The sequence below is a fragment of the Cibotium barometz genome, chromosome 3 (genome assembly GCF_041138505.1).
Source record: "Cibotium barometz isolate CiBa-2024 chromosome 3, ASM4113850v1, whole genome shotgun sequence".
NCBI lineage: Eukaryota > Viridiplantae > Streptophyta > Polypodiopsida > Cyatheales > Cibotiaceae > Cibotium > Cibotium barometz.
This window is the reverse complement of record NC_141048.1, coordinates 57,348,455-57,374,325: the sequence shown is the minus strand read 5'-3', so window position 1 is coordinate 57,374,325 and position 25,871 is coordinate 57,348,455. Positions and strand designations below refer to the sequence as shown.

Sequence of the window (25,871 nt, the reverse complement as noted above, 5' to 3'; positions counted from 1 at the left end):
GTCCGGTTTTGCATCATATGGCTTGGATTTGACATTCCCAACTCATAGCTCTCGTCTTTGTCTCCTTTTGTACCATGATGAGATTACATAGACACTGTCGTATCACTTTTGGTCTCATAGACCCATTGGGTCTTTTGAAGACGTGACACGTCTAATATAACTCTCTCTCTCTCTCTCTCTCTACATGAGGACAGGAACCAAGTGATCTAATACGATCTACTAGGGCTATACATACATAACACATGGATCACACCGGTAAGCCCATTGCCTACCAAGATGCAGTACTACATAGATCATTTCCAAAGATTCACAGCACAATTTCATACAGAGACCAAGTTATCTCAATGCCTTCATGTCCCATGCTATTACGATAGCCATTGGCCAGCTTAGGGTATCATCCCATAGACTGAGGATAGAGACTAGCAAAGCTGAGCAGATACCCAGAGAGGATAGGACATGTAGACTATGTCAAACAGGGGTTGAGTCGGAGGAGCACTATGTTTGCCAGAGCCGAGTCTACTATGAGATCAGAGCGAGGTTTCACTGTCTATTCAGAGAGGGCTTTGGACCCTTATCCTGGATCATGGAGTACCCAGATCAGAGGTGCCTTGAACTCTTCCTACTGGAGCTGAGCTGACACAGAGAGTCACTACTCAGAGATCCTCGCCCCCAATAATCCTCCTCTCAGCTTACCATCACCAGTTTCCTCCAACCTAGAGAGGCACTAGAGCCCATCACAGTGGATACGGGAACCTATACCACAATGCCCCCTCCCAGAAGGCCCATGAGAGTCACAAAGAGCAAGCACACACACTCCACAAAGCTAGACGCCCTCATCCCGCCAGACCCCGGCCACCCCCAGCTCATCAGCCCTAGATTCACGAGATCCTCACCTGCCATCGAGCAGCCTCATCCTCACATAGCAGACTATCAACATCTCTAGCCTTCTTGTATTGCCCATGATGGACATCCTGGATAGGCCTTTGCCCGGCATACAAGGTTGATTGACTATTTTTATTCAGCTCTCCCATATCCCATCACTTATTGTACCCTATACCTAGCAAAGTAGGATCTAGATTTTCATCTTGTATAATCTCATAGTCTGAGAGCTTAGCTTTCAGTTTTCAGTTTTAGTTTATTGTTGCTTTTTCTTATTTCATCTGTATACATCATTTTGGTCTTATAGACCCTTTGGGTCTTTTCAAGACATTAATATAACTTTCTTTCTTTCTCTCTCTTCTAATTTCTGCCCCCAATTCCTGCACATTAGGTGTAAGCCTAACCCAACAATGATGCAAGGTGTCCCGTGCACACCCATGTCATTGGCCAGCTTAGAGTATCATCCCATAGACTGAGGATAGAGACTAGCAAAGCTGAGCAGATACCCAGAGAGGACAGGACATGTAGACTATGTCAAACAGGGGTTGAGTCGGAGGAGCACTATGTTTGCCAGAGCCGAGTCTACTATGAGATCAGAGCGAGGTTTCACTGTCTATTCAGAGAGGGCTTTGGACCCTTATCCTGGATCATGGAGTACACAGATCAGAGGTGCCTTGAACTCTTCCTACTGGAGCTGAGCTGACACAGAGAGTCACTACTCAAGGATCCACGCCCCCAATAATCCTCCTCTCAGCTTACCATCACCAGTTTCCTCCAACCTAGAGGAGTGGATAGAGAGGCACTAGAGCCCATCACAGTGGATACGGGAGCCTATACCACAATGCCCCCTCCCAGAAGGCCCATGGGAGTCACACAGAGCAAGCACACACACTCCACAAAGCTAGACGCCCTCATCCCGTCAGACCCCGGCCACCCCCAGCTCATCAGCCCTAGATTCACGAGATCCTCACCTGCCATCGAGCAGCCTCATCCTCACATGGCAGACTATCAACATCTCTAGCCTTCTTGTATTGCCCATGATGGACATCCTGGATAGGCCTTTGCCCGGCATACAAGGTTGATTGACTATTTTTATTCAGCTCTCCCATATCCCATCACTTATTGTACCCTATACCTAGCAAAGTAGGATCTAGATTTTCATATTGTATAATCTCATAGTCTGAGAGCTTAGCTTTCAGTTTTCAGTTTTAGTTTATTGTTGCTTTTTCTTATTTCATCTGTATACATCATTTTGGTCTCATAGACCCTTTGGGTCTTTTCAAGACATTAATATAACTTTCTTTCTTTCTCTCTCTTCTAATTTCTGCCCCCAATTCCTGCACATTAGGTGTAAGCCTAACCCAACAATGATGCAAGGTGTCCCGTGCACACCCATGCCATGGCTTAATCTTCAGCATGAGCAGCATAATCCCTGACTAGTCCAGCAATTAGGACACCATATAGGTGTCATCATCAGCATCAACATCATCATCCACATCAGCATCATCAGCAGCCTCACCATCACCATCATCATTGACATCAGTTAGGGGCTAGGTGATCTGTTGGCAGCCAGCAGCATTTAGTCGGCTGCCATCAGAAGGTCTAGGCAGAAGGCGGCAGCAGCCACTATGGCATGGAAACACTATGGTCAGCATTTAATGCTAACCGCCTAATTAAGTGGAATTCAATCCCTTTGTTCATGTCCACAGCAGGTTGACAGCCCCTCGTGCTGGCCGACCTGCATCCCAAGCATATATAAAAGTAAAAGTCATCATTTCAGTCATAATCATCAAGTAATTCAGCAATCAAGCAGTTCGTTTATCAGTAGAGCATATGTAGGGCCAGAGGTCAACCCCTTTGGGCCTGACCAAGGGCCCAACCCATGTACATTCAATCAGTAACCTTTTTGTACCATATTAAATACAGAAAACCCTAACACCAATCTATCTCCTCTTCTCTCCTGTCTTAATCATGTTTAAATCAGCATCTTGTTCTTAATTAGGCTTAGGGTTGTGGATCAGTACAACAAAGGCTTCCGCAGATGCAACATTGGTATCACAGCATTTAGGCTCAGTCACTAAGCATAGGTCCTAAGGAGGCGCATATTTCCTTCAGAAGAAAGAAACCAAAGTAGCAAATGGAGTGGTGTGCAACAAGCGAAGCTAGAGGAAAGCATTCTCTGGGAGTATGTACTCGGAACCAGTACATCATTAAGCTTTGAGATCAGTTCCAAAAGGCCTAGCAACAGGCATGATCAGTTCTGGCAAGTGACCCACTGTTGTGTTAAGGGTAAGGGATAGCAGGCATGGAGACAATAGTGGAATAGTTGCTCAGTTCTTCAGCAAGACTTGGAAGTGGAGATCAAAAGTGGAAGTGCCAAACTCAACACTAGAAGATCAAAGTCAAAGTCAATAGTCCAGGGAGGAAGGAGGACAGAGCGTCCACCCCATCATCAAGTTTGGTAGGAGGGGATGTCACGTGCATGCCTGTGCCATGGCTTAATCTTCACCATGAACAGCATTATCCCTAACTAATCCAGTAGTTAGGACAGCATATAGGTGTCATCATCATCATCAACATCATTAGCAGCATTACCATCATTAGCAAAAGTATTAGCATCAACATCATCATCTTCAGCAACAGCATCCACATCAGCATCATCAGCAGCCTCACCATCACCATCATCATTAACATCAGTTAGGGGCTAGATGCTGTGTCGGTAGCCAGCAGCATTCAGTCGACTGCCATCAGAAGATCTAGGCAGAAGGCGGAAGCAACCAGTATGGCATGCCAACACTCTGGGCAGCATTTAATGCTAAGCGCATAATTAAGTGGGATTTAATCCCTTTGTTCATGTCCACATAAGGTCGACAACCCCTGGTGCTGCCAACCTGCATCCCAAGCATATATAAAAGTAAAAGTCATCATTTCAGTCATAAGCATCAAGTCATTCAGCAGTCAAAGAGTTCATTTATCAGTAGAGCATATGTAGGGCCAGAGGTCAACCCCTTTGGGCTTGCTGACCAAGGGCCCAAGCCATGTACATTCAGTCAATAACCTTTTTGTACCACATTAAATACAAACAACCCTAACATCAATCTATCTCTTCTTCTCACTCCTCTGTCTTAATCATGTTTAAATCAGCATCTTGTTCTTAATCAAGCTTAGGGTTGTGAATCAGTACAGCAAAGGCTTCCACGCATGCAACACAAGGGTAGGTGATGCCATTAGTGTTGGATGGGAGAAACTCTGCAAACACACAGACACACACACACAACCTCGAAAAGAAAAAACGTGAGAGATATCACGATGCTGGAAAGAGATAGTACTTCAATAATAATAAGATGTGTGAAGTACAAGGGATATAAAAGACCTAACCCTAAAAGGCCAACGCACCATGGGGAAAAAACCCTTGTCTAGTCAGGGTAAAAACTGTTTGCGGATAGATCTTGTTCACACCAAAGACTTCCCGAGAGTGTGGCTAACAGACCCCCCTGAAGTAAATGATGTGATTGTAAACAGGGAAGCCACAAAAGCAACAGACTAGGCTTCTGTAGGAACTAAGCCCAAAGCTTTGCAAAAAGCTTCAAACTTCTCCCATGAAAGAGGTTTTGTGAAACCGTCTGCAACATTGGCCTGTGTAGGCACTTAAGTCAAGTCATTCTCTCCAACATGGAGCCTCTCCCTGACATAATGGTAATGTACCTCAATATGCTTTGTGCAAGCATGAAATACGGGATTTTGAGCAACAGCCAAGCACTCTAACTGTCAGTGTAGATGGTAGTAGAAGACACTTGTCTAATACCAAGATCGGCTAATAGACGTCATAACCAAACACATTCCACAGTAGCTGTAAAGACTACCCTATATTCAGCTTCACAACTGTCGGTTGCTTCTTGCTAAGCCATGAAATGCATGAGCCACCAAGAAGAAATTAGTAGACACTCCCGTGTCATAGCATCTTGCCCAATCACTGTCTGTAAAAGCAATCAAGCACAATGTAAACGAGCTGCCATAAAACAACGCAAAGTCAATGGTGTCTTTAAGACAGCGAGAGGCACGCTTACATGCTTGCCAATGCTAAGTGCCAAGGCTATGCATGAATCTGCTCAACAGTGAAACAGCAAACTCAACATCCAAACGAGTAGTGCATAGATAAATAAGGCATTCCACAACCTGCTGATAAGTGGCGGCATCAAATGGCTCACCAGCATCCTCAAGTGAAAGTTTTAAACCTAGTTCCATAGGAGTAGAAACAAGTTACAATCTGTCATTTGGAAACGTTACTCAATGTATCTCCGCTTAGATAGCAGGATACCCCCCTTTACAGATATAAATTGAATGCCCAAATAGTAATGTAAATGCGGCAATTCAGCTTTGAAAGCTGAAAGTTTGTCCTCATGAGGACTAGTAATGAGCATGTCACCCACATAAAGAATAAGGATCAGAAAATTGTCCCCATCTCTACAAACGTAGAAAGTTAGTTGGACTATTTCGGAACCCATCAACAGTCAAGTACACATGAATTTTCTAGTACCAAGCACAAAGAGCCTGTTTAAGGCCACAAAGTGCTTTATGTAACCTACATACTTTCTTTTATGGCCCTTTCTGAACAAAGCTAGAAGGTTGAGATACATACACTTCCTCCTGCAAATCGCCATTAAGAAAAGCAGTCTTAACATGAAACTGATGTACATGCCAACCCTTGTGTGTAACCAAAGCAACAATAGTACGAACGGTAATCATACACGAAGTAGAAGCAAAAGTTTCCTCATAGTCAATGCCCTCTCGCTAGCATAACCTTGGCGACCAATCGAGTCTTATGACGATCAATAGAACCATCAGGCTTATGTTTAAGCTTATACACCCACTTAGTGCCAATAGCATGCTTGCCAACAGGCAAGTCACATAACTCCCAAGTACTGGTTTTTTCAATGCAGTCCAACTCCGACCGCGTGGCTAGAACCCAATGCTCATCCTCCAAAGCATTAACATGAGAAATAGGTTCCTCATTACATGCAGTGGCCACAAGAGCAGTGTCAACAAAATGTGAAGATGCATGACGAGACACAGTACAAGTACAACCAGGCATAAGAGTAGGATGTTTGCTATCACGCAAAGTATCAATCAGCCAACGAGGTACATTCTTTGTCTCACGAATAGCTGCATTTTCATTGTCCAATCCATCACCCAGGGTCTCCTGATCAACATGTGGCACATCAAGACCAATTTGAGTAGTGTTAGTAGGTGGTTGAATTTCAAGAATTTCATCATTATGTGATGGTTGTAAACGAGCCAAAGCGGGCTCTACATCATCAGCATGTGACCCAAATAAAGGTAGCAATGTATCAAAGACATCTTATGGTCCAATTGATGGCTATTTTTGCATGAAAGGAATGGCTAAGATGCAAATTCATCAAAGATAACATCACAAGACACAATGATATTGCCTGCAACAAGCACACAAAGTCAATACCCTTTTCTTTCACTGTTGTAGCCTGTAAAGATACATTTAATGGCCTTTGCATCAAGTTTATGTCTTTGTTGTGCTCGTGCATGCACATAAGCCAAACAACCAAAGACTCGCATATGAGTAATCACTAGGATTCTATCATTCCAAGCCTCATAAGCTGTCATAGATTTCAAGGCTTTAATGGGACAGCGGTTCATCACATAGTTGGCACACATGACTCCCTCAAGCCAAAATCTACTTGGCGAATCCTTGCAATTAAGCATACATCTAGCCATCTCCATAAGAGTACAATTATGTCTCTCAGTAACACCATTTTGATGAGGAATATAAGGTGTAGTACATTGAGGAGATATGCCATGAGACCGCATAAAAGTTGTGAAGGCATTTGATAAATATCCCCCCCCCCGCGCGGCGGTCCAGCGCGATCTGTACGCAAAGCAATAAGCTTATGGCCACAAGCATTTTCAGCCAAGGGTGAAAAAGCACAAAAGGATGCAAACACATCTGATTTGGCTTTCAAGCCATACACCCAAATGAATCGAGTGTAGTCATCAATGAAAGTGACAAAATATAGATGTCTCCCAAGAGATGGAGCCCGCATCGGGCCACAAACATCACTATGCACAAGTTGCAATGATCGAGTAGTTCACACAGTGCCATCCTTGGAAAAAGAATGTCAATGCATCTTCCCAAGTAAACAACCCTCGCATACATGCTTAACAAGGAGCTACAAAGGAGGCAACTCGTGAACCATGTTATGCTTTTGCAACCACATAAGAGATGGGAAATTAAGGTGACCAAACCGAACTCAATGTCACGTAGAACTGTAGGGGTAGAGACAGCCATAGCATCATGAGACTCTAGTATACTGTCATACATATCCACCTTGTACAAACCATTGCACAATGTGCCAGACATGACAATAGAATCTACATCTCGATGGTCCTAAACTTAGCAACAGTCATCAGAAAACTAAACTTTAAACCTAGTTTTAGCAAGAGCAAAGACAGAGATGAGATTCTTACGAATTCCAAGTACATACAATGTGTCATGTAAAGTGAAAAATTGCATGCTATAAAATCTGCATTCCCAATGCCTTTAATGGCATATGATGCATTATTAGCACACATCATTGTACCACCTTTAGGTGCATCCTGCAAAGTGGCAAACAACATCTTACATGAAGTGATGTGCTTTGTAGCACCGCTATCAAAGTACTAATCAGCATCAGAAACTGACATATAGGAAGAAAGCATAGACGGGATACTACATGTGACAAGCAATGCATAGCCATCATGGGCCAAGTTGCCCTCTTCCGTAGTGTCATCTGTAGTAGCACCCAAACCCTACTTCTTTTTCTTTTGCTCACTTGCAATACGCTTTTTGCGTTCTTCAATGACATGTCCAGGTTTTTTGCAATAGTTACACCGTTTCCTCTCGTCCCCGCCCTCTTTTCCACAGGAGGATCTGAATGGGCAAGTGCCTTGCTCTTAGGCTTAGCACTAGAAGATGTCCCAAATTTCCCTTCGCCACGAAAAGAAGCAACAAATGCCTGATCTACAGCAATCATGCTGTTCTGGTTTGACCGAGATTACTCTTCCTATAACAAGAGCGCTACCAAATCATCAAATGTGTACAAATCTGAATTTCTCTTCGTCAAGAGCCGAAGAGTGGTGGCAATTCCTATCTCTTCATCAAGAGTTGAAGAGTGGTAGCAAATCCTTGATAGGATTCAAGAAAACCATTGAGATCAGTAAAAACAAATTTGAATTTCTCTTCGGCGAGAGCCAAAGAGTGGTAGCAAATCCTTGATAGAATTCAAGCAAACTGTTGAGAACAGTAGAAACAAGTAAACTGTCAAATATCACCTCATTAATATTGATTAATTGATCTCACAAATCCTTAACATAGGTGAGAAATACATCCATAGAATCACCCTCACTCATATTTTTGTTGCAGGTGCAAGACCAACACGTCTTAACTCAACACTAGATACATATACCCATAAATTCTTTGCAACCAACACATGCTTCATCATGTATAGCCACATGGGATAGTTAGTCCCGTCATGCTTGTCCTCGGCAGAGAGCATCCCGAATACATCATTATTAGCCATGATTCAAAGCAAACTATCAATCTTCCCCAATCAAATGTCACTACACAATGCACTGCATACACTCAATGTCCACTGAAAGGCAGCCTTCAAAGATGCTAAATGACCCACTCATGGTGACAAGGACTTGCAACTATATTGAAATGACAGAGTGTAGGGATAGAAAAGTTATCCGAATAGAGGCTTGATGACCATAAAAGACCCCAATGATGGGTGTCGGAATGTTGTATGCGGGTGACCAATGCACGAAAAGAGAGCACGAGGAATGCCGGATTCAACCCTATGCTCAATTCAACTCTGTTTTTGGAAAAGCTGAAAATTTGCACCATAAGGGTTTTGATGGCCTAAATGGGCTCCGATTCCGGGTTTCTTTGGCCTGGGAGACTCGAAAAATAATGAGGAATACATCCGTGCAAAAAGAGTCCAAAAAAACTTTTACTTTCAAAAATGGGCTCTGCAATGGTGGCACCGCCACAGCGGCAGCGGGCAGAATTGGCAGCTCAGCCGGCGGATGGGCGCTACTAGGGTGGAGGAGACGGAGTTGCCCAAAAATTGATTTGGGGCTTCTCTAATTGGTTGCTGGGCAAGTCTTCTGCTGTAGGTGAAAATGCGGAGCAGTGGGCGGAGGCAGCGGCATTGGCTGTTTGTTTGGGCGGCAGCTGCCCTAAATAGGGCAAGCTCCTAGTTGGAGCTTAGGCTCCCTTAGTGGGGGCCTAGCAATGCTGTTGAGCCCTTTTGGAGGGGCTTCCCAAAGAAAACGTACATCTGCAAACAAAATGAGCTCCTCGATTATTGTGCTGTTTTGCCCACGAGTTGCTTTAGAGTACTCAAAACCATAATAGCTATAGCCTCGGCTTAACAGGCTCTGATACCAATGTTGGATGGGGGAAGCTCTGCAAACACACACACACACACAGCTCGAACAGAGAAAATGTGAGTGAGATATCACGATGCTGGAAAGAGATAGTACTTCAATAAAAATATAAATGTGGAGTACAGGGGATATAAAAGACCTAAGCCTAAAAGGCCAACACACTGGAGTGTGTTCCCACGGGAAAAAACCCCTGTCCAGTCAGGGTAAAACGTGCCCACGGATAGATCCTCTTCACACCAGAGACTTCCCGAGTGTGTAGCTAACAATTATTCGCATGGGTAGCACATGGGCTGATTGAGAGAATAAGGGATGGTAGAGAGCTCATGCAGATTTGATGGAGATAGTCAAGAGATGAATGTGGATCTAGATGCTCTTAAGTGTTCTATTAATCCTTGCTTGTTTAGTTTATCTTTTCAATCACGGAGTTTGTCTCTTCCTATGCTCTACCCAACTCCTAAGCACCTATTGCGCTGCCAAAGCTGCCCAAATTGGACCATATCTGGCCCCTAAACTTACCCTTTAGGCAGCTGTAAGAAAGATGCATGTCCACATGGCACAGGATTAAGATGTGCACATGACATTGTTTTCAGCCCACCACACCCTAGGCCATGTGCCTCAAGGACTTGGGAAAAACCTTCGCTTGTGTGCACTTACACTTATTACCCATGTGCATCCCCAATATGGTGATTGATTTCAAAATTTTAGGGTGACAGTACTATCTCCTACTAGAGCACTTGGTAGACTAGTAAAGATAGCTACTTGGATGAACAAATAATAAACAAAGTAAAGCAAAAAAATTGCAAGTTTAAAAGATGCCTTTACAGCTCATTAAAAATGTAGTTCATTACATTAAGCCAAAAAAAAATATATTATATGTGCTTTCAAAAACATTAAGTGCATAAAAATACTGTACCCAACGTTATGTAATACCTCTTCCCCCAAGCCTTCACGCACTAACATCAAGAACCTGGGAAACCGCATCCTGTGGAGAATGTTATTCACGATGGCAACATATGAGGTGATGACCCTTGATGATGCCAGACCAGCACCTACACCACCACACACAATTTATGAGCTTCAGAAATCTTAGCCTATCACAAAAGCCAATTTTCAATGATACACAACAAAGCTTAATTTAGGATTAAGAAAAGCTTAAAATCTTATGTAGATCATACACCTATTGAAAATATGCATAGTGGGCAAGCCTTTTCCTCTCTCTCTCTCCCCCCCCCACAATCCTCTCTGAGCTAACATAAAATGCATCCAAGTTTGTTGTATTGACTGATCATCAGTCAATCAAGTATGTGTGTGATGCGGACAATTTGAGAGGAACGAAAGCTCGATGGGTTGAATTAATGCAAGATTTTGATTTTGAGATTCGTTATAGAAAAGGGTCCATGAATAGTGTTGCAGATGCGCTTAGTCGAATTAGAGAGGTGAATACTTTGTCGTTCACCGAGATTTCTACTGACTTATTTCAGTCATTGAGAGGGCTTTGCAGGATTGATAGTTATTTTGGTCCATTTTGGCAGAAGATCCAGAAATCCAGGACGGGAGCTCATTGATTGACCAGACTGAGCAGCCTACCATTCAGGCTGCAGGAGGCCAGTGGATGATTCGGAATGGTTTCCTATTCCGTAATGACAAAATTTGTGTACCACAGATCCCGGACATTAGGTCCAAAATTCTTAAGGAGTGTCACGACGCCCCTTCTGCTGGACACCCTGGGGCACACATGACATTATCGTTAGTGAAACACACTTTTTATTGGCCAAAGTTGAAAGGGTATGTAGAAGATTATGTTCTCAAGTGTCAAGTTTGTCAAGCAAATAAAGCTGAACGCTTTAGATAGGCTAGGTTGTTGCATCCTTTGCAAATCCCAGGTAATAAATAGGAAAGTATTTCCGTGGATTTTATTACCAGATTGCCAAGAACACGTCAAGGCCACGATTCTATTTGGGTTGTGGTAGATCGCTTGACAAAAATGGCTAGATTTTTACCAACCCGGAAGACCATTACAGCTACGCAATTAGCAAGACAGTTTATCAAGCAATTGTTTAGACTGTACGGGTTACTGCAGGACATAGTCAGTGATAGGGACTCTAAGTTTACGAGTGATTTTTGGAAACTTGTTTTTGAGAAGTTGGAAACAACTTTGAATTTGAGTTCCTCAGATCATCCTCGATCTGATGGCCAGACTGAAAGAGTGAATCAGATTTTGGAGGATATGCTTCGGGCATATGTATATATAACAGTACTAAGCATACGAGTACAAGTTTTAGTCCTTTCATGCTTATGTATGGTTTTCAACCTTGATCACCTGTTACAGTGGGAATCTCAGGACTTCAGCATGATGCACCACGTAATTTTTTGCAAGATATGTAAGAAATGTTACAAGTTGCGAAGGAATCTATTAGAAGTGCTCAAGACCGAGACAGATTTTATTCTAATAGACATCGTTCACCCAGAGAGTTCTCTGAAGGAACAATGGTGTATTTGCGAGTTCCGAAAGATTCCGAGACTTTAAGAATAGGTCGATCTCCGAAATTATCCCCTAGATACTGTGGACCATTTCGTATTACACGATGGATTGGTTCAGTCGCATATGAATTGGATTTGCCTTCTCATGTGAAAGTTCATCCTGTATTTCATGTCAATAGACTTAAGGAAGTATTGGGTGGAACAGACCAGTTAGTTACTCCTCTAAAAACTCACATTTACTTAACTTAGCATATAGTCGATTCTGTCTTAAAATAGATAAGATAATCGTGAGGTGTCGAACATGATCGTCAAGAGTACAACTATATATCAAAATATCATCCAGGAACACCACCACAAATTTTCCCAAATGTTTACGAAAAAGAACGTTCATCATTTACTGGAAAGTGGCTGGAGCATTGGTTAACCCAAAAGATAATACGAGAAACTCGTAATGGCCATACCTAGTCCGAAAGGTGGTTCTTTCGCATGCCTTTCATGAATACGTATCTGGTGATGCCAGTACGTAAATCTATCTTCGTGAAATATTTCGCTCCTGCTAGCCGGTCAATCAGGTCATTTGATCTAGGGAGAGGACAACGGTTCTTAATTGTCAGCTTGTTCAATCTCTTATAATCTATACACATTCTCCAGGTGTTGTCCTTCTTTCTTCTAAGCAACACAGGTGCACCCCAAGGTGATTTACTTGGACGGATCTGGCCCATCCTCAAATAATCTTCAAGTTGTTTAGCCAACTCATCTTTCTCAGCTTGGCTCATCCTGTAAGGTGGAATACTAACAGGATGAGCACCAGGGATCAAGTCAATACGATGATCTATTGCCCTTTCAGGTGGTAAATCCGATGGCAGTTCCTTAGGAAATACATCTTGAAACGAATCAAGTATCTTCTGTAATTCTTTGCTTTCAAATACACTTAATTCATTGACATCCATGGAAGGTATGAGAAATGAAGAAAGTGGAATCAATACACAATGGAAAGTAGTATACAAAGAAGAATCCATTATATTTCCAAAATCAACTGTATTTACAAGAGGTCCCAGGGAGGGATGTATACAATCACCTAAAATACTATGCTGGGTGTTCCTATGCTGAAAAGAAAAAATATAACTAGACTAATCTATCTGGACTTGAAGAGTCTTAAACCACTCAATCCCTAATAGCAAGTCTACATGTTCTAGATGCATAACATAGCATTCCAAAGTATCTTTGTAGTCCTGAATCCGGATTGGTATCATCTCCACCTTTCGATCCCATACTTGCCTTCCCGCAGGTAGGCGTACCTCACAAGTATGATTACTGGGTGTCGTATCAAGACTCAATTTCTGCACAAGTTTATAGTTAACAAAATTGTGTGAGCTGCCAGGGTCTAGAAGAACGTAGATTCTATGGCCATTCACTTCTCCATAAACTCGAAGAAGATCATGCAAACCAAAAACTTTAGAGTTGAACAAACAATCAGAACATGAACTAGGACGAGAAAGTACAGTAACTGACGTACCTATCAAAGACAACTGGTTAGCTGCCTTTGGCTTGGGTCCTAGGTTGGTCTTTGCACCCTTTTGCTTTGGGCACTCGTTACGCATGTGTCCTTTTTCTTCGCAGATGAAACAACGTCCCTCCTTCTTGAGCTTCAAAGCTTTAAGGAGTCGTTTCTTCTTCGCTGGTGTCAAACTTGAATTCTTCGAAGGTTGGTCCGAAGACTTTCCTTAAGTCATGTTAGTCATTGGTGCGGAGAACTTTGTTTTGTGCTTGTTCCCCTGCTCAGTATAGCAGGTTTAGACTTAGAAGAGACCATTGTATCATCATAGATACGAGCTAAATGAATGGCCTCGTCCAAAGTTTTGCATTTGTTATTTTTAATCTGTAAACGGTATGAGTCTGGTAAACCGGCTACAAAGAATCCCAAAAGAGTTGTGGGATCCATCTTTGTAACTTCTGGAGATAAACCTCATAAGTGAGGTGCTGCGAGGTCATGGTCAAAGCTGTAAACCGGGCAACAACATCATAATCATCCTCTTTCTTGAGGAATTCCTTCTTGAAGACGTCTTGGAGTTGTGGGATCCATATTTGTAACTTCTGGAGGTAAACCTCATAAGTGAAGTGCTGCGAGGTCATGGTCAAAGCTGTAAACCGGGCAACAACATCATAATGATCCTCTTTCTTGAGGAATTCCTTCTTGAAGACGTCTTCGAATTGTGCCCAAGTCGTTGACTTAGGATTGAGTTTCTTCCACCAAAGCAAAGCTTTGCCTGAGAAGAAACCTGTTGTTAACTGGATCTTTTTTCCATCATCATATGGATGAAACTGAAAATGGACTTGCCACTTATATAGCCAAGTGTCCACGATCTCCTTGGTATGCTGCTTTTACTCGCCCCCGAACTGTTCCGGAGTAATGTTGGGACCTAAAGCAGAGGCCAAGGTATCCATACCTGAAGGAGTAGATAGGGTAAGGGTAGTGGTCAAAAGAGAGATGGAGTTCTGCAAAGCTTGCATTTGCGCGGCGATTCGTGACTGACGTTCCGAAGAAGAAGCTTCGAGAGCTACTTTGAACTCTTGGAAATCAGATTTGGACACATAATCGTCAAAAAGATCAGCATCGGTATCTTCCGTAGCCTGCAAGCCTTCGCGATCGACAAGGGGCTCCAACTCGAATTCTTGGGTTGACATCGTGAAGAGGGCAAGTTAAGAGAAAATTCGATCTCGCACAAGAAAAGTGCGGGAGAACTTGAGAGCTTGAAAACTTGAGAGATGTGTGGCAAGAAGCCCACTAAAGAGGTTTATATAATCTTCCCCAAAAGCAACTTGAGCTTTTGCTTTTGTGTTTTTTTTTCTTTTATATATATATATATATATATAATTTTCTTTAAAAAAAACTTTTAAACCTTAGGGGGCCTTTAAACTCTTTAAAAAAAAGTTTAATCTAAAAAAAAACAAAAGCAAACTGAAGTTGGCGTGAATGCTTTTACTGGTTTTCTTTTCTCCCCTTCTGGATTTAGCGCTGCCAGTGCCTGCGTTGCTACCGTCGCCCACTTGGCTGCCGGCGCCACCTTCGCTCAGGCGTCCGCGCCGGCCTGGGCTTGCCACCTGCGCAGGCCTGGCCACCTGGCTGCGTAGGCCCAGCGCCCGCCAGCCTAGCCGCCTGCGTAGGCTTGGGTGCCTGCCTGCGTAGGCCGCCTACATAAGCCTGGCCAGCTGCCAGCCTGGCCACCTGTGTAGGCCTCTGGCTGCCCACACGCCTGCGCCTACAACTTCCGATAGCCCACGACCAGCACGCGACCACGCTTAGCCCATCGATCGCTTCTCTCGCTCTCTCTCTCGTTCCAACAAAAGCGAACATGCTTTTTTCTTTTTTCTCTCTCAACAGTTCATACGACTGCAAAATTTCAGCCTTCTTCTTGCAAAGCAAACAACCTTGCTAACCACCCTCATCACGGGTTTCTTTGATGAAAAAAAACACATACTAATCTGAAAAACAGAAGTATGCATAGACAAAAAACAGCAAGCTTCTTGAACTCATACCTCTTCTTCGACCTCATCTTCGCTACCTACCGACTTGCTCGTTCACAAGGCACGCTCTGATACCACTGTCAAATCCCCATAGATCTCCTCGTAGAACGCTCTTGGTACAAGACTCAAAACCTGCAAACAAACAAACAAACAAGAAGGGGGTGCAAGCCTAACTCACCACCCAACCATGACAACCGTGGGCAAGCCCACAAACTTGGCTGTCCCCACCGAGCCACGAGCTCAGCTAACTAGGTTGACATAACGACCAATCTCTACCTCGTGACGTCCCATACCGCCACGAAGCTACCCTCGCGGGCCTCGAGATTGCCGTCAGCCTCGGCTGCGTAAAGCAGGTGCACGTCTGCACTAGATCCAAGCTCCAGACCATAGAGCTCTCACAAAACATGCGAGACTCTATATGACTAATGACTAACCTTGGCCACCCTTTTATAGGCTCTTGGCCGGTCATCGCACGTCCACACTTGGGCGCCCGCCCGTCCATACTTAGGTGCCCGCCCGTTAGTCTATCCCTAACTCAGCTCGCCAATCAGCCTGCCTAGCTCCAAGCTTCCCCAAACCTCGAAGCTAGTCTTGTGTGCGTGTAGCACACGGTAGATACACACTGTGCACATGACAGGCATATTGCTTCATTTGGTTTTGTGCCTTAACCATGTTATCCTTGCACCTTTGCAATATTGCACACATCTTCTCAATCTCATCTTTGGCTTGAGGATTCACCTTTTCCTCATTGAATGCAATAGAAGGTATATGCACCTTATACCCATACATGGCTTCAAATGGAGAATGCCAATACTCATGTGATAGGTATTGTTGTGACAAAATTCAGCTAGGTGCAGCCATCTATCCCATGAAGCTTGGGTGTCATAACAATAATGTCTCAAATAGATTTTGAGCCACTTGTTCACCCTCTCGGTTTGGCCATCCGTTTGTGGATGATAGGCCGTACTTGGGGTGAGTGTAGTCCTCATGGAATCAAAGACACTCCTCCAAAAATGGCTCATGAACTTGACATCCCTCTCGCTTACCACTTGCTTAGGCATTCCATGCAACCTAAACACATGCTCCAGAAATTGTTGAGTCACCATAGAAGCTGTATATTGCACCTTTGTGGGTATGAAATGAGCCGCTTTTGTCAATCTATCCACTACCACATAGCTGCTATTCCACCCTTGCTTAGTAGCGGGCAGCCCGGTAATGAAATCCATGGCTGTGTGTATTGTGTGTCCACTTCCCTTCTGGAATAGACAATGGTTGCAACAATCCTCTCGGCAATTGGGTGGGATCCTTGTTTTGTTAGCAAGGCAAACACTTTTGCATATAGTCATGCACATCCTTCCAAAGCTCTTTCCAAAAGAAACTCTTTTGTATCTTATCATAGGTCTTGAACACCCCCAAATGACCCGCCATGGGTAAAGAGTGCATCTCTTGTAGGATTTTCGGCTTGAAGGATGAATGAGGGACCAAATAGACCTTTCCCTTGTACCTAAGCAACCCATTGTGCACCTTAAAATGTGGATATTCATCACATAACCCTTGCTATAATTTCTGAAACATTGGACCAACCATGTCATCCACCAAATACTTCTCTTATATCTCATGAATCCAATCATGATGCACTTCCGAAATGACATGTATAGTGCAAGTCCACATCCTAGAAAGTGTATTCGCCACCACATTGTCCTTTGCTACCGTGTAAGAGATCTCGAAATCATAGTTTTGCAAGGTAGCAAGCCATCTCTTTTGCTTTGGAGAAAGGTTTTGTTGGGTGAGGAAGTATTGGAGCAACCGATGATCGGTCCTTACTTTGAAATGCCCACCATACAAACAGTGATGCCACTTTTTCACGGCATGCAAAATGGCCAACATTTCTTGATCATAAACATGAAGCTCTCTCTCCTTCTCGGTGACCTTTCTTTACGGACCTTACGTATTTTAACATACCTCAAAATCTCAACCCGTACCCAAATGCGTACCTTACCATACCATACCTTATCGTACTTTTTCACCTTGCTCAGGAGTGGATTCTAGACAATGGTGCTTCCAGGTACATGACTCGAAGTTGTTACAAGATCTTCGAAGGCAACCAGGTCACATCTTTATTGGTGACAAATCCACTATCCCGATTCACAATGAGGGTAGGTTGGAGCTTGTTCTTGATGGCAGAGGAGGGAAGCATTCCTCCCGAGTTCTTTATGTCCCATCTCTTGGCTTTCATCTTTTGTCAATGCATGAGGTTTGCAAGGCTGGCATGCGGGTGGAGTTTGATGAGCATTTTGTTGCTCTCTAAGACAAAGCAACAAGACAGCTTATTTGGGAAGGCGGAGTGGAGAATGGATTTACAAACTCTCAACACTCTCTTCTCTTACACGTACTCAGCTCGGTGATTTCTGGCATTCCCGTTTTGGCCACTTGAATGTGGACACCCTACGGCAGGCTTTCTGTGACCAGATGGTGAATGGCTTGCCAAATGTTGGCAATAGGCAAGGACATTGCAGTTCTTGCATTCGTGATAAAACTCAATCAGAGGAGCCTTTACAAGTGAACTATGCATTGATGTCTCATATCATTTGGGACAAAGAGCCTACTTCAGTTAAGGAAGCTCTTTCCCAGGAGACTTGGAGGAAAGCCATGCAAGTGAAACTTGAAGCCATAGAGAAGAATAACACTTGGGAGTTGATTCAAGGCCGTCAAAACAATCAGTCATTCGTGTCAAGTGAGTCTACAAGACCAAGTATACGTCTAATGGGTCGATGAACAAGCACAAGGCCAGACTTGTGGCTAAGGACTATGCTCGGCGGCTTGGCATCGACTATGAGGACACTTTTGCACCAACAACTAGGATGACCACGATTCGGAAAGTTCTTGCCCTTGCCTCTTCTCAGCAGTGGCTCGTGTATCAGATGGATGTGAAATCTGTGTTCCTGAATGGTGACTTGCACGAGGAAGTGTATGTTCAGCAACCTCCAGGCTTTGAGGTTCCGGGATCAAAAGGTATGGTTTACAGGTTACGGAAGGCCTTGTATGGTCTTAAACAAGCTCCCAGGGCTTGGAACCAGAAGATTGATTCTTTCTTTCTTAGAAAGGGTTTCTAGAGATCAATCGCAGATGCAAACATGATCTCTTTCGAGAACGAGATATGGTCACCTTAATTTACTCTATGCGGATGATCTTATTCTCACTAACGGTCATGTGGAGCACATAGCTGTGACAAAGGCTGCCTTGTCAAAGGAGTTTGAGATGACGGATTTAGGCTTACTCCATTCTTTTTGGGATTGAAGATCTGGCAAACCCAGAGGAGGTTCTTTCTTTCTCAGCAGTGGTAGTTGCTGGAGTCCTTTGGGATGGAGAGCTGCAAGCCTATTTCATCACCGATGGATCCGAATACCAAACTTATAGTACATGATCCTTGTGAGCAGGTTGATGCCTCCTTGTATCGGAAGCTTGTTGGTTCATTGATTTGGTTGCTGAACACCAAATTGGACTTGAGTTTTCCAGTGGAACTGTTGAGCTCATTTATGCAGACACCTTTGAAGACTCGTTGGGACACACGATTACGGATCTTGTGGTATATGCAGGGTACGAAGGATCTTGGACTCTTTTATAACACTGGAGGGGAAACGAAGGACCGAGTCAGTCTCCAAGGTTGGAGTTGTTAGAAGTCATCTCCTGTATATATTTATACACCAGGGCCTCTGTTGTGGGTGTGCCCGCCCTGTATAAGGTGTTTTAACATTTTTCCTCACTCCCCGTATTTTTCCCTATTTTTTCCCATTTTTTCCAGTGGTGGGGAGGGATGCCAGAGGTTGGCAGGAGCACTTCAGGGCTGGCCGACTGTCCCATCTGCAGTCCTGTGGTGGCTGGCTGACTGGATGTATGCAGTCGTGGAGCTTTTTGTTGCTGGCCGACTGCTCATACAGTCGTGGAGCCCCTTCAGTGCTGGCCGACTGCTCTCATAGGGGCATATAAATAGGCCCCATGCCCCCACCACTTCCTCATTCAGTTTTCTGCGGGATCTTGTGTATAGAGAAGAGTTTACACACCTCTCTCTCTGTGCTTCTTGTGCTGTCTATTTTCTGCAATCTACTTGCTCTTGTCTACCCAAGTTTGGTTATCATTTACGCTGCATATTCTAACATGGTATCAGAGCCCTAGGCTCGTGATAGATCTTGGGAGTTTTTATGAGCAAGAGGGGGAGCGTTAGGCTGCTGATTGGTGGACACTGGACTGTTTTGGACTGTACGGGAAGAGAAGGTGCAAGAGAAAGGCGGGCCAAAGGGGCTGGACAGCCACTTGCAGGTTTTACAGATTTTTTTTCCCACCTACCCACCCTTTCAGGTTACTCCCCGCGATGGCAGATTTACTAGAGATGGCTGAGAAGCACGTGAAGATTCCGACTCTCCCCACGTTCCCAGTGGATCGTCAATTGGACGGGTCCAATCACGGCATCTGGAAGGTCATGATGGAGTCGGTGCTGGAGTCATATGACCTTGCTGATTTTATCATCATCGGGGTTCCACGGCCGGAAGCAGAGGAAGGGGAGTTACTATTGACAAGGAAAGACCGAGAGGCACAGGCACACATCTGGGATCGTGTCAACGCCAGGGTCCGGTCGTTTATTTTCCTCAACTGCACACCACAAGTGATCAATCATGTGAAGCACATGACACTGGCGAGAGGCATATGGGAGCACTTAGCTTCTTTGTATAACAGGGTATCACCCATGAAACGGATCTCCTTGGAAGTGCAGATGCGGGTTATGAACCATACAAAGTCTTCGACGATGCGGGAACACATTAACAAGCTGCAGGCCCTTCAGGAGGAAGTCCTACAAGCTGGGAAAGAGATATCATCTGAAGACATGGCCATCACTTTGCTGTCCCACTTGCCTGCTCAGTATTCTGCTTTCTATTCCTCGTTGATTACGAGTGGCAGGCTCATTACCTGGGAGGAGCTTGTGCCAATGGTCTTGGACCAGGAGGAACGTTTCACGAACCCTCCTCACAGCGGAGGTTCGGAGGCCTTAACTGGCCAACGGTCGAAAGGCCGGAATAACAACAAGGGCAAAGGGAAGGCTTCACCGGAGAAGTCTTCTGAGAAGAAGCCTGATTCAGAACGAGAGAAGCTGAAGGCCGAAAGATCCTGTAATGATTGTGGCGAGAAAGGCCACTATTGGAGGAAGTGCCCTAACCGGACAGGGAAGAGTGCTGATTCCTCAGCCTCAGCTGCAAAGACTCCGGCATTTGTGCACTTAGAGATGGTGGACACAGTGGTGCTTCCAGGCACGACTCCATCCCGTGACTTCTTTCTGGATCTGAAACGACAGTCAGGTCGCATCTTTATTGGCGATAACTCCACTATTCCGATACATAGTGAGGGCCGGATGGAGATTATTCCCGACGGCAAGGGGGGCAAGCATGCTTCGCATGTTCTTTATGTCCCTGCTCTGGGTTTTCATCTTCTGAGTTGCTCTAAGGGACCGTGAGACTGGCCAGGTTGTTTGGGAAGGCGGTGTGGAGAATGGTATCTACAAGCTCTCTGCACTCTCCTCGTTGACAGGTTCTCAGCTCGGAGACTTGTGGCACTTTCGTTTTGGCCACTTAAATGTGGATGCATTGAGGCAAGCTTTCCGAGACCAGATGGTGGTTGGCTTGCGAGATGTTGGTAGTAGGCAAGGGCGCTGCAATTCTTGCATACGTGGTAAGCAGCACAGGGAATCCTTTCCGAAGCAGGCTTCCAGGCGGGCTTCGAAACCATTGGAGTTGATTCACACTGACTTGTGTGGACCTCAGCAGACACCATCTTTGGGAGGATCTCTCTACTTTATGCTGCTTGTTGATGATTGTACCAGATTCACGTGGGTCTACTTTCTTTCCCAGAAGGACCAGGCTTTTGCTCGGTTCAAGGATTGGCACGTGATGGTGGAGAAAGAGTCTGGATTTCAGATCAAGACTCTCATGGCTGATAAAGGAGGTGAATTCTCCTCGATTGTATTTCTCAGATTTTGTGCAGATCATGGCATCAAAAGGAAACTGGCCAATACTGGATCGCCTTCGGAGAATGGAGTTGTTGAACGCAAGAATAGGACTGTGGTGGAGATGGCAAGGACCATGCTGGAGCATCGTGATCTTCCTCGTCCACTTTGGGGAGAGGCTGTGGCAACGGCTGTCCATACCCTCAACCGATCTCCGACGACTTCAGTACCCCATATGTACCCATTTGAGGCATACTTTGGCAGGAAACCTGATGTCTCGCACTTCCGTGTCTTTGGGAGTGACGCGTATGTACATATTCCGAAGAAGCAGAGGGGGAAGCTTGACTCCAAGTCCCGCAAGCTTATATTTGTGGGGTATAACTCTCTTTCCAAGGGACACAGGTTGTATGATCCAGACAAGAACGAGATTGTTGTCAACCGGGATGTGGTCTTTGACGAGCATGTTCCAGTCTAGTCTCCACTGTCGAGGAGCCGCCACTTCTTGGAGATTGGGTCTTTAAGACCAAATATGCGTCTGATGGGTCGGTGGACAAACACAAAGCCAGACTTGTGGCTAAAGGTTATGCTCAGCGGCCAGGCATCGACTACGAGGATACCTTTGCACCAACAGCACGGATGTCCACGATTCGGACCGTTCGTGCCCTTGCTTCTTCTCAGAGATGGCCCGTGTATCAAATGGATGTAAAATCTGCGTTCCTTAATGGTGACCTTAATGAGGAGGTGTATGTTGAGCAGCCTCCAGGCTTTATTGTTCCAGGATCTGAAGGGATGGTTTACAGGTTACGTAAGGCCTTGTATGGTCTTAAGCAGGCTCCCAGGGCTTGGAATCAGAAGATTGATTCCTTCTTTATTCGGACTGGATTTCAGAGATCAGTTGTTGCAGATCCGAACCTGTATCTCTTTCGGGAACGCGGCATGGTCACGCTTATCATCCTTTATGTGGATGATCTCATTCTCACCGGCGGTCATGTGGAGCACATTAGAGTGACGAAGGCTGCCTTGTCAAAGGAGTTTGAGATGACCGACTTAGGCTTACTCCACTTCTTTTTGGGATTGGAGATCTGGCAGACCCAGAGGGGGTTTTTTGTCTCTCAGCAGCGGTATATTCATGAGTAGCTTGAGGCCTTTGGGATGGAGAACAGCAAGCCTATTACTTCGTCGATGGACCCGAACACAAAGTTAACAGTTACTGATCCTTGTGAGCCAGTTGATGCCTCGCAATACCGGTTGGTTCATTGATCTGGTTGCTGAACACCAAATTGGACTTGAGCTTCTCCGTGGGGCTGTTGAGCTCTTTTATGCAGACGCGGGATTGCGGATCTTGCGGTATCTGCAGAGTACGAAGGATCTGGGACTCTTTTACACAGGAGGGAATGGAGTTAGGCTCCAAGGTTGGAGTGACTCAGATTGGGGAGGAGAACAGTTTAACCCTCGGCTCAGGAGCAGTTTCTTGGAGCAGCAAGAGGCAGCCAACTATTGCCCTTTCTTCGACAGAGGCAGAGTACCGGGCTGCTTGTGCTGCTGCTTGTGAGGTTGTACGGCTGCGGAGGCTGCTAGGCGAGATTGGGTTTCCACAGAAGGAGCCCACAGTCATCCAGTGCGATAACCAGAGTTGTATAGCTATTGCTCCGAACCCGGTCTTCCATGCCCGGACCAAGCATATAGAGATACAGTATCACTTTGTACGTGAAGATCTTGGCTGGTGACATCTTGCTACTTTATTGTTCGACGGAGGACAATGCGGCGGACCTCTTCACGAAGTCTCTACCTCAGGCTACGCTCAGGCGGCACTCCAGCTCCCTTGGGTTGGTTTCACAGCCAGGAGCTGAGAGGGGGTGTTAGAAGTCATCTCCTGTCTATATTTATACACCAGGGCCTCTGTTGTGGGTGTGCCCGCCCTGTATAAGGTGTTTTATCATTTTTCCTCACTCCCCATATTTTTTCCTATATTTTTCCATTTTTTCCGGTGGTGGGGAGGGATGCCAGAGGTTGGCAGGAGCACTTCAGGGCTGGCCGACTGTCCCATCTGCAGTCCTGTGTGGCTGGCCTACTGCCCACACATCATTCGTGGGCTTTTGGATCGCTGGCCGACTGGATGTATGCAATCGTGGAGCTTTTTGTTGCTGGCCCACTGCTCATACAGTCATGGAGCCCCTTCAGTGCTGGCCGACTACTCTCATAGAGGCATATAAATAGGCCCCATGCCCCCACCACTTCCTCATTCAGTTTTCTGCGGGATCTTGTGTATAGAGAAGAGTTTACACACCTATCTCTCTGTGTTTCTTGTGCTGTCTATTTTCTACAATCTACTTGCTCTTGTCTACCCAAGTTTGGTTATCATTTCCGCTGCATATTCTGACAGGAGTGACTCTGATTGGGGAGGAGATCCAGACACGAGGAGATCTACTTCAAGCTACGGCTTTACCCTTGGCTCATGAGCTATTTCTTGGAGCAGCAAGAGGCAACCAACTATTGCCTTGTCTTCTACTGAGACAGAGTATCGGGCTGCTTGCGAGGTGGTGTGGCTGTGAAGGTTACTTGGCAAGCTTGGGTTTCCACAGAAGGAACCCACGATCATCCAGTGCAACAGAGGACATCTTGCTTATCTTTTGTTCAACGGAGGACAATGCGGCGGACCTCTTCACGAAGCCTCTATCTCAGCAGATGCTCCATCAGCACTCAAGCTCGCTGGGTTGGTTCCACATCCAGGAGCTGAGAGGGGGTGTTAGGAGTCATCTCCTGTTTGTACCATATTACACAGTAGGGAGTGAGGGCCATTTTTGTGGGTGTGCCCGCCCGTATAGGAGCTTTTCCATTTTTCCCCATTGTCCATATTTTTTCCCAATTTTGCTAGGAGTAGGGGGGCTGTATGAGCTGGACGACTGCTGTACCAGCTGGACGACATGCATCTCCTAGCCGACTAGTGTTTTTCTGCTGGCCGACTGCTTTCATGCTGACCGACTAGACATTTTCCAGTCGTGGACCCATCAGGGGGCTGTCGGCCCAGTAGCTACTGGCCAACTGGCTGCCCTTCTTGTATATATAGCATGCCTTGCCCCCCCACTCAGTTTGTACCGGATTCTGGTGTATATAGTAGAGTTTATACCACCTTCTCCTCTCTTTCATTTTTGTACTTCTGCTCTCAGTACTTTATCTCATTTCTGCTGCCCATTTTGACATCTACTTCCTCTCCTATGTAGAAGCGACCTTTGGGTGAACTTAAAAAGCAGGAAAAGTGCAACCAGCCAGCATTTGCATCCGAACAGCAAGATTACTCTGCAACTTGCGCTGAGGCCAGAGTGTTTCTCTCTTTTATGACTTCCAGCTAGCCATCTGTACTTCTAATTGTTGTATAATCAGGCTAGGGATCTCGAGTCAATAACTCTTAGCGTAGGTTACTTGTGTATGATTGTGTTTTCTGCAAGTCTTCCACTCTCTGTTAACACCTTCATAGCACCAGTAACAAAACGTGTACGTATAAATGTGAAGATGAGCATGTGAATCCACAACATATGTGAACACGACTGGGAAGAGTGTAGTTTAGAACTGTGTGAGCTAATATTTGTAATTAATGCCTTCATTGAGCAATGGATGAGGTAGAGAAAAGAACCGACCTTCAACCTCAAGTCTAAAGCCTTGGATGCAGTTATGCTGAACAAGAACCAGAAGACAGTTCCGGAGTTGCGGGGTGGCCATCTCTGAAAACCTTGCTAAATCTGGCAAAGACAGATGTCCCCTAAACAGTAGACATTGGCAAGCTTTCTGCAACAACCAAAGAACATGCAGAGTGACCTTTGAATAGCCATCTTGACATTAAATCCTAAAAACTTCTCTCTCTCTCTCTCTCTCTCTCTCACTCTCACACACATCCCCACAGAGCGCGCTCTCGCCTGCTCTCTCTCTCACACACAGGCACGCATCAAAACGAGCATGGAATGCAAGCGTACCCCGACCAGTTCGCCAAATTGGTTGTGAATGATTTCGTAAGCGAGCTTGCGTCCGTGTTGGCCGACCATCTCTTACCACTCACGCTCCTTTGAAGCAAGTTCTCTGATGTATACGTGTGAGAGGAAACAAAGAGAAAAAAAGAATCATTTTATTTCTAAAAAAGAAAGCTGACGTGTTTTTTATATCCTGTTTACCTTAACCTTAAATTGTGTTAATTATATCTCTTAATAAACCACGAATTTGATCTCTTGCTACAATCCACCCTAGCTTGGTAATTTTTAGTATGAGAGATGGAGATTGGGAGGCGGTGAGTACTCTCAAATCACCTCAAGAGATGGAGATAATTAATTGATTGATCTTTTTATTCAAAAACAAAAATCTTGTCCTTTCTTTCTAAGGTTCCTAGCTCTTTCTTTTTTCAATCAAAATCTTCCTAATTTAGATATTTTGGACATCTATAGCTTTCCGATGCTTCATGCATTTCTGTTATCGCCTGGTTCTCTTCTGTCTCCTCGGTGCTACACAGTGTAAGGAAGGAGGCCTCTCTCTCTCTCTCTCTCTCTCT

At 45.0% G+C, this 25,871-nt stretch overlaps 1 protein-coding gene across 2 annotated transcripts in view; it reads right to left on the bottom strand.

The window, feature by feature from the left end:
• LOC147640296 (RNA polymerase III subunit RPC82 family protein) overlaps positions 1 to 25,456 on the bottom strand; it is a 93,005-nt gene extending 67,549 nt beyond the window's left edge. Inside the window, exons 1-3 of one of the 2 annotated variants that reach the window (XM_086778928.1) lie at positions 25,306 to 25,456; positions 24,973 to 25,120; positions 10,270 to 10,388 (exon numbers count right to left, since the gene is read on the bottom strand). In XM_086778928.1, coding sequence (XP_086635054.1) covers positions 10,270 to 10,388; positions 24,973 to 25,120; positions 25,306 to 25,374 — 336 coding nt within the window. In that variant the 5' untranslated portion in view covers positions 25,375 to 25,456. The remainder of the gene's footprint in view (positions 1 to 10,269; positions 10,389 to 24,972; positions 25,121 to 25,305) is intronic. The other variant, XM_086778924.1, reaches the window with a different exon arrangement.
• Between the last annotated feature and the right edge of the window lie 415 nt (positions 25,457 to 25,871).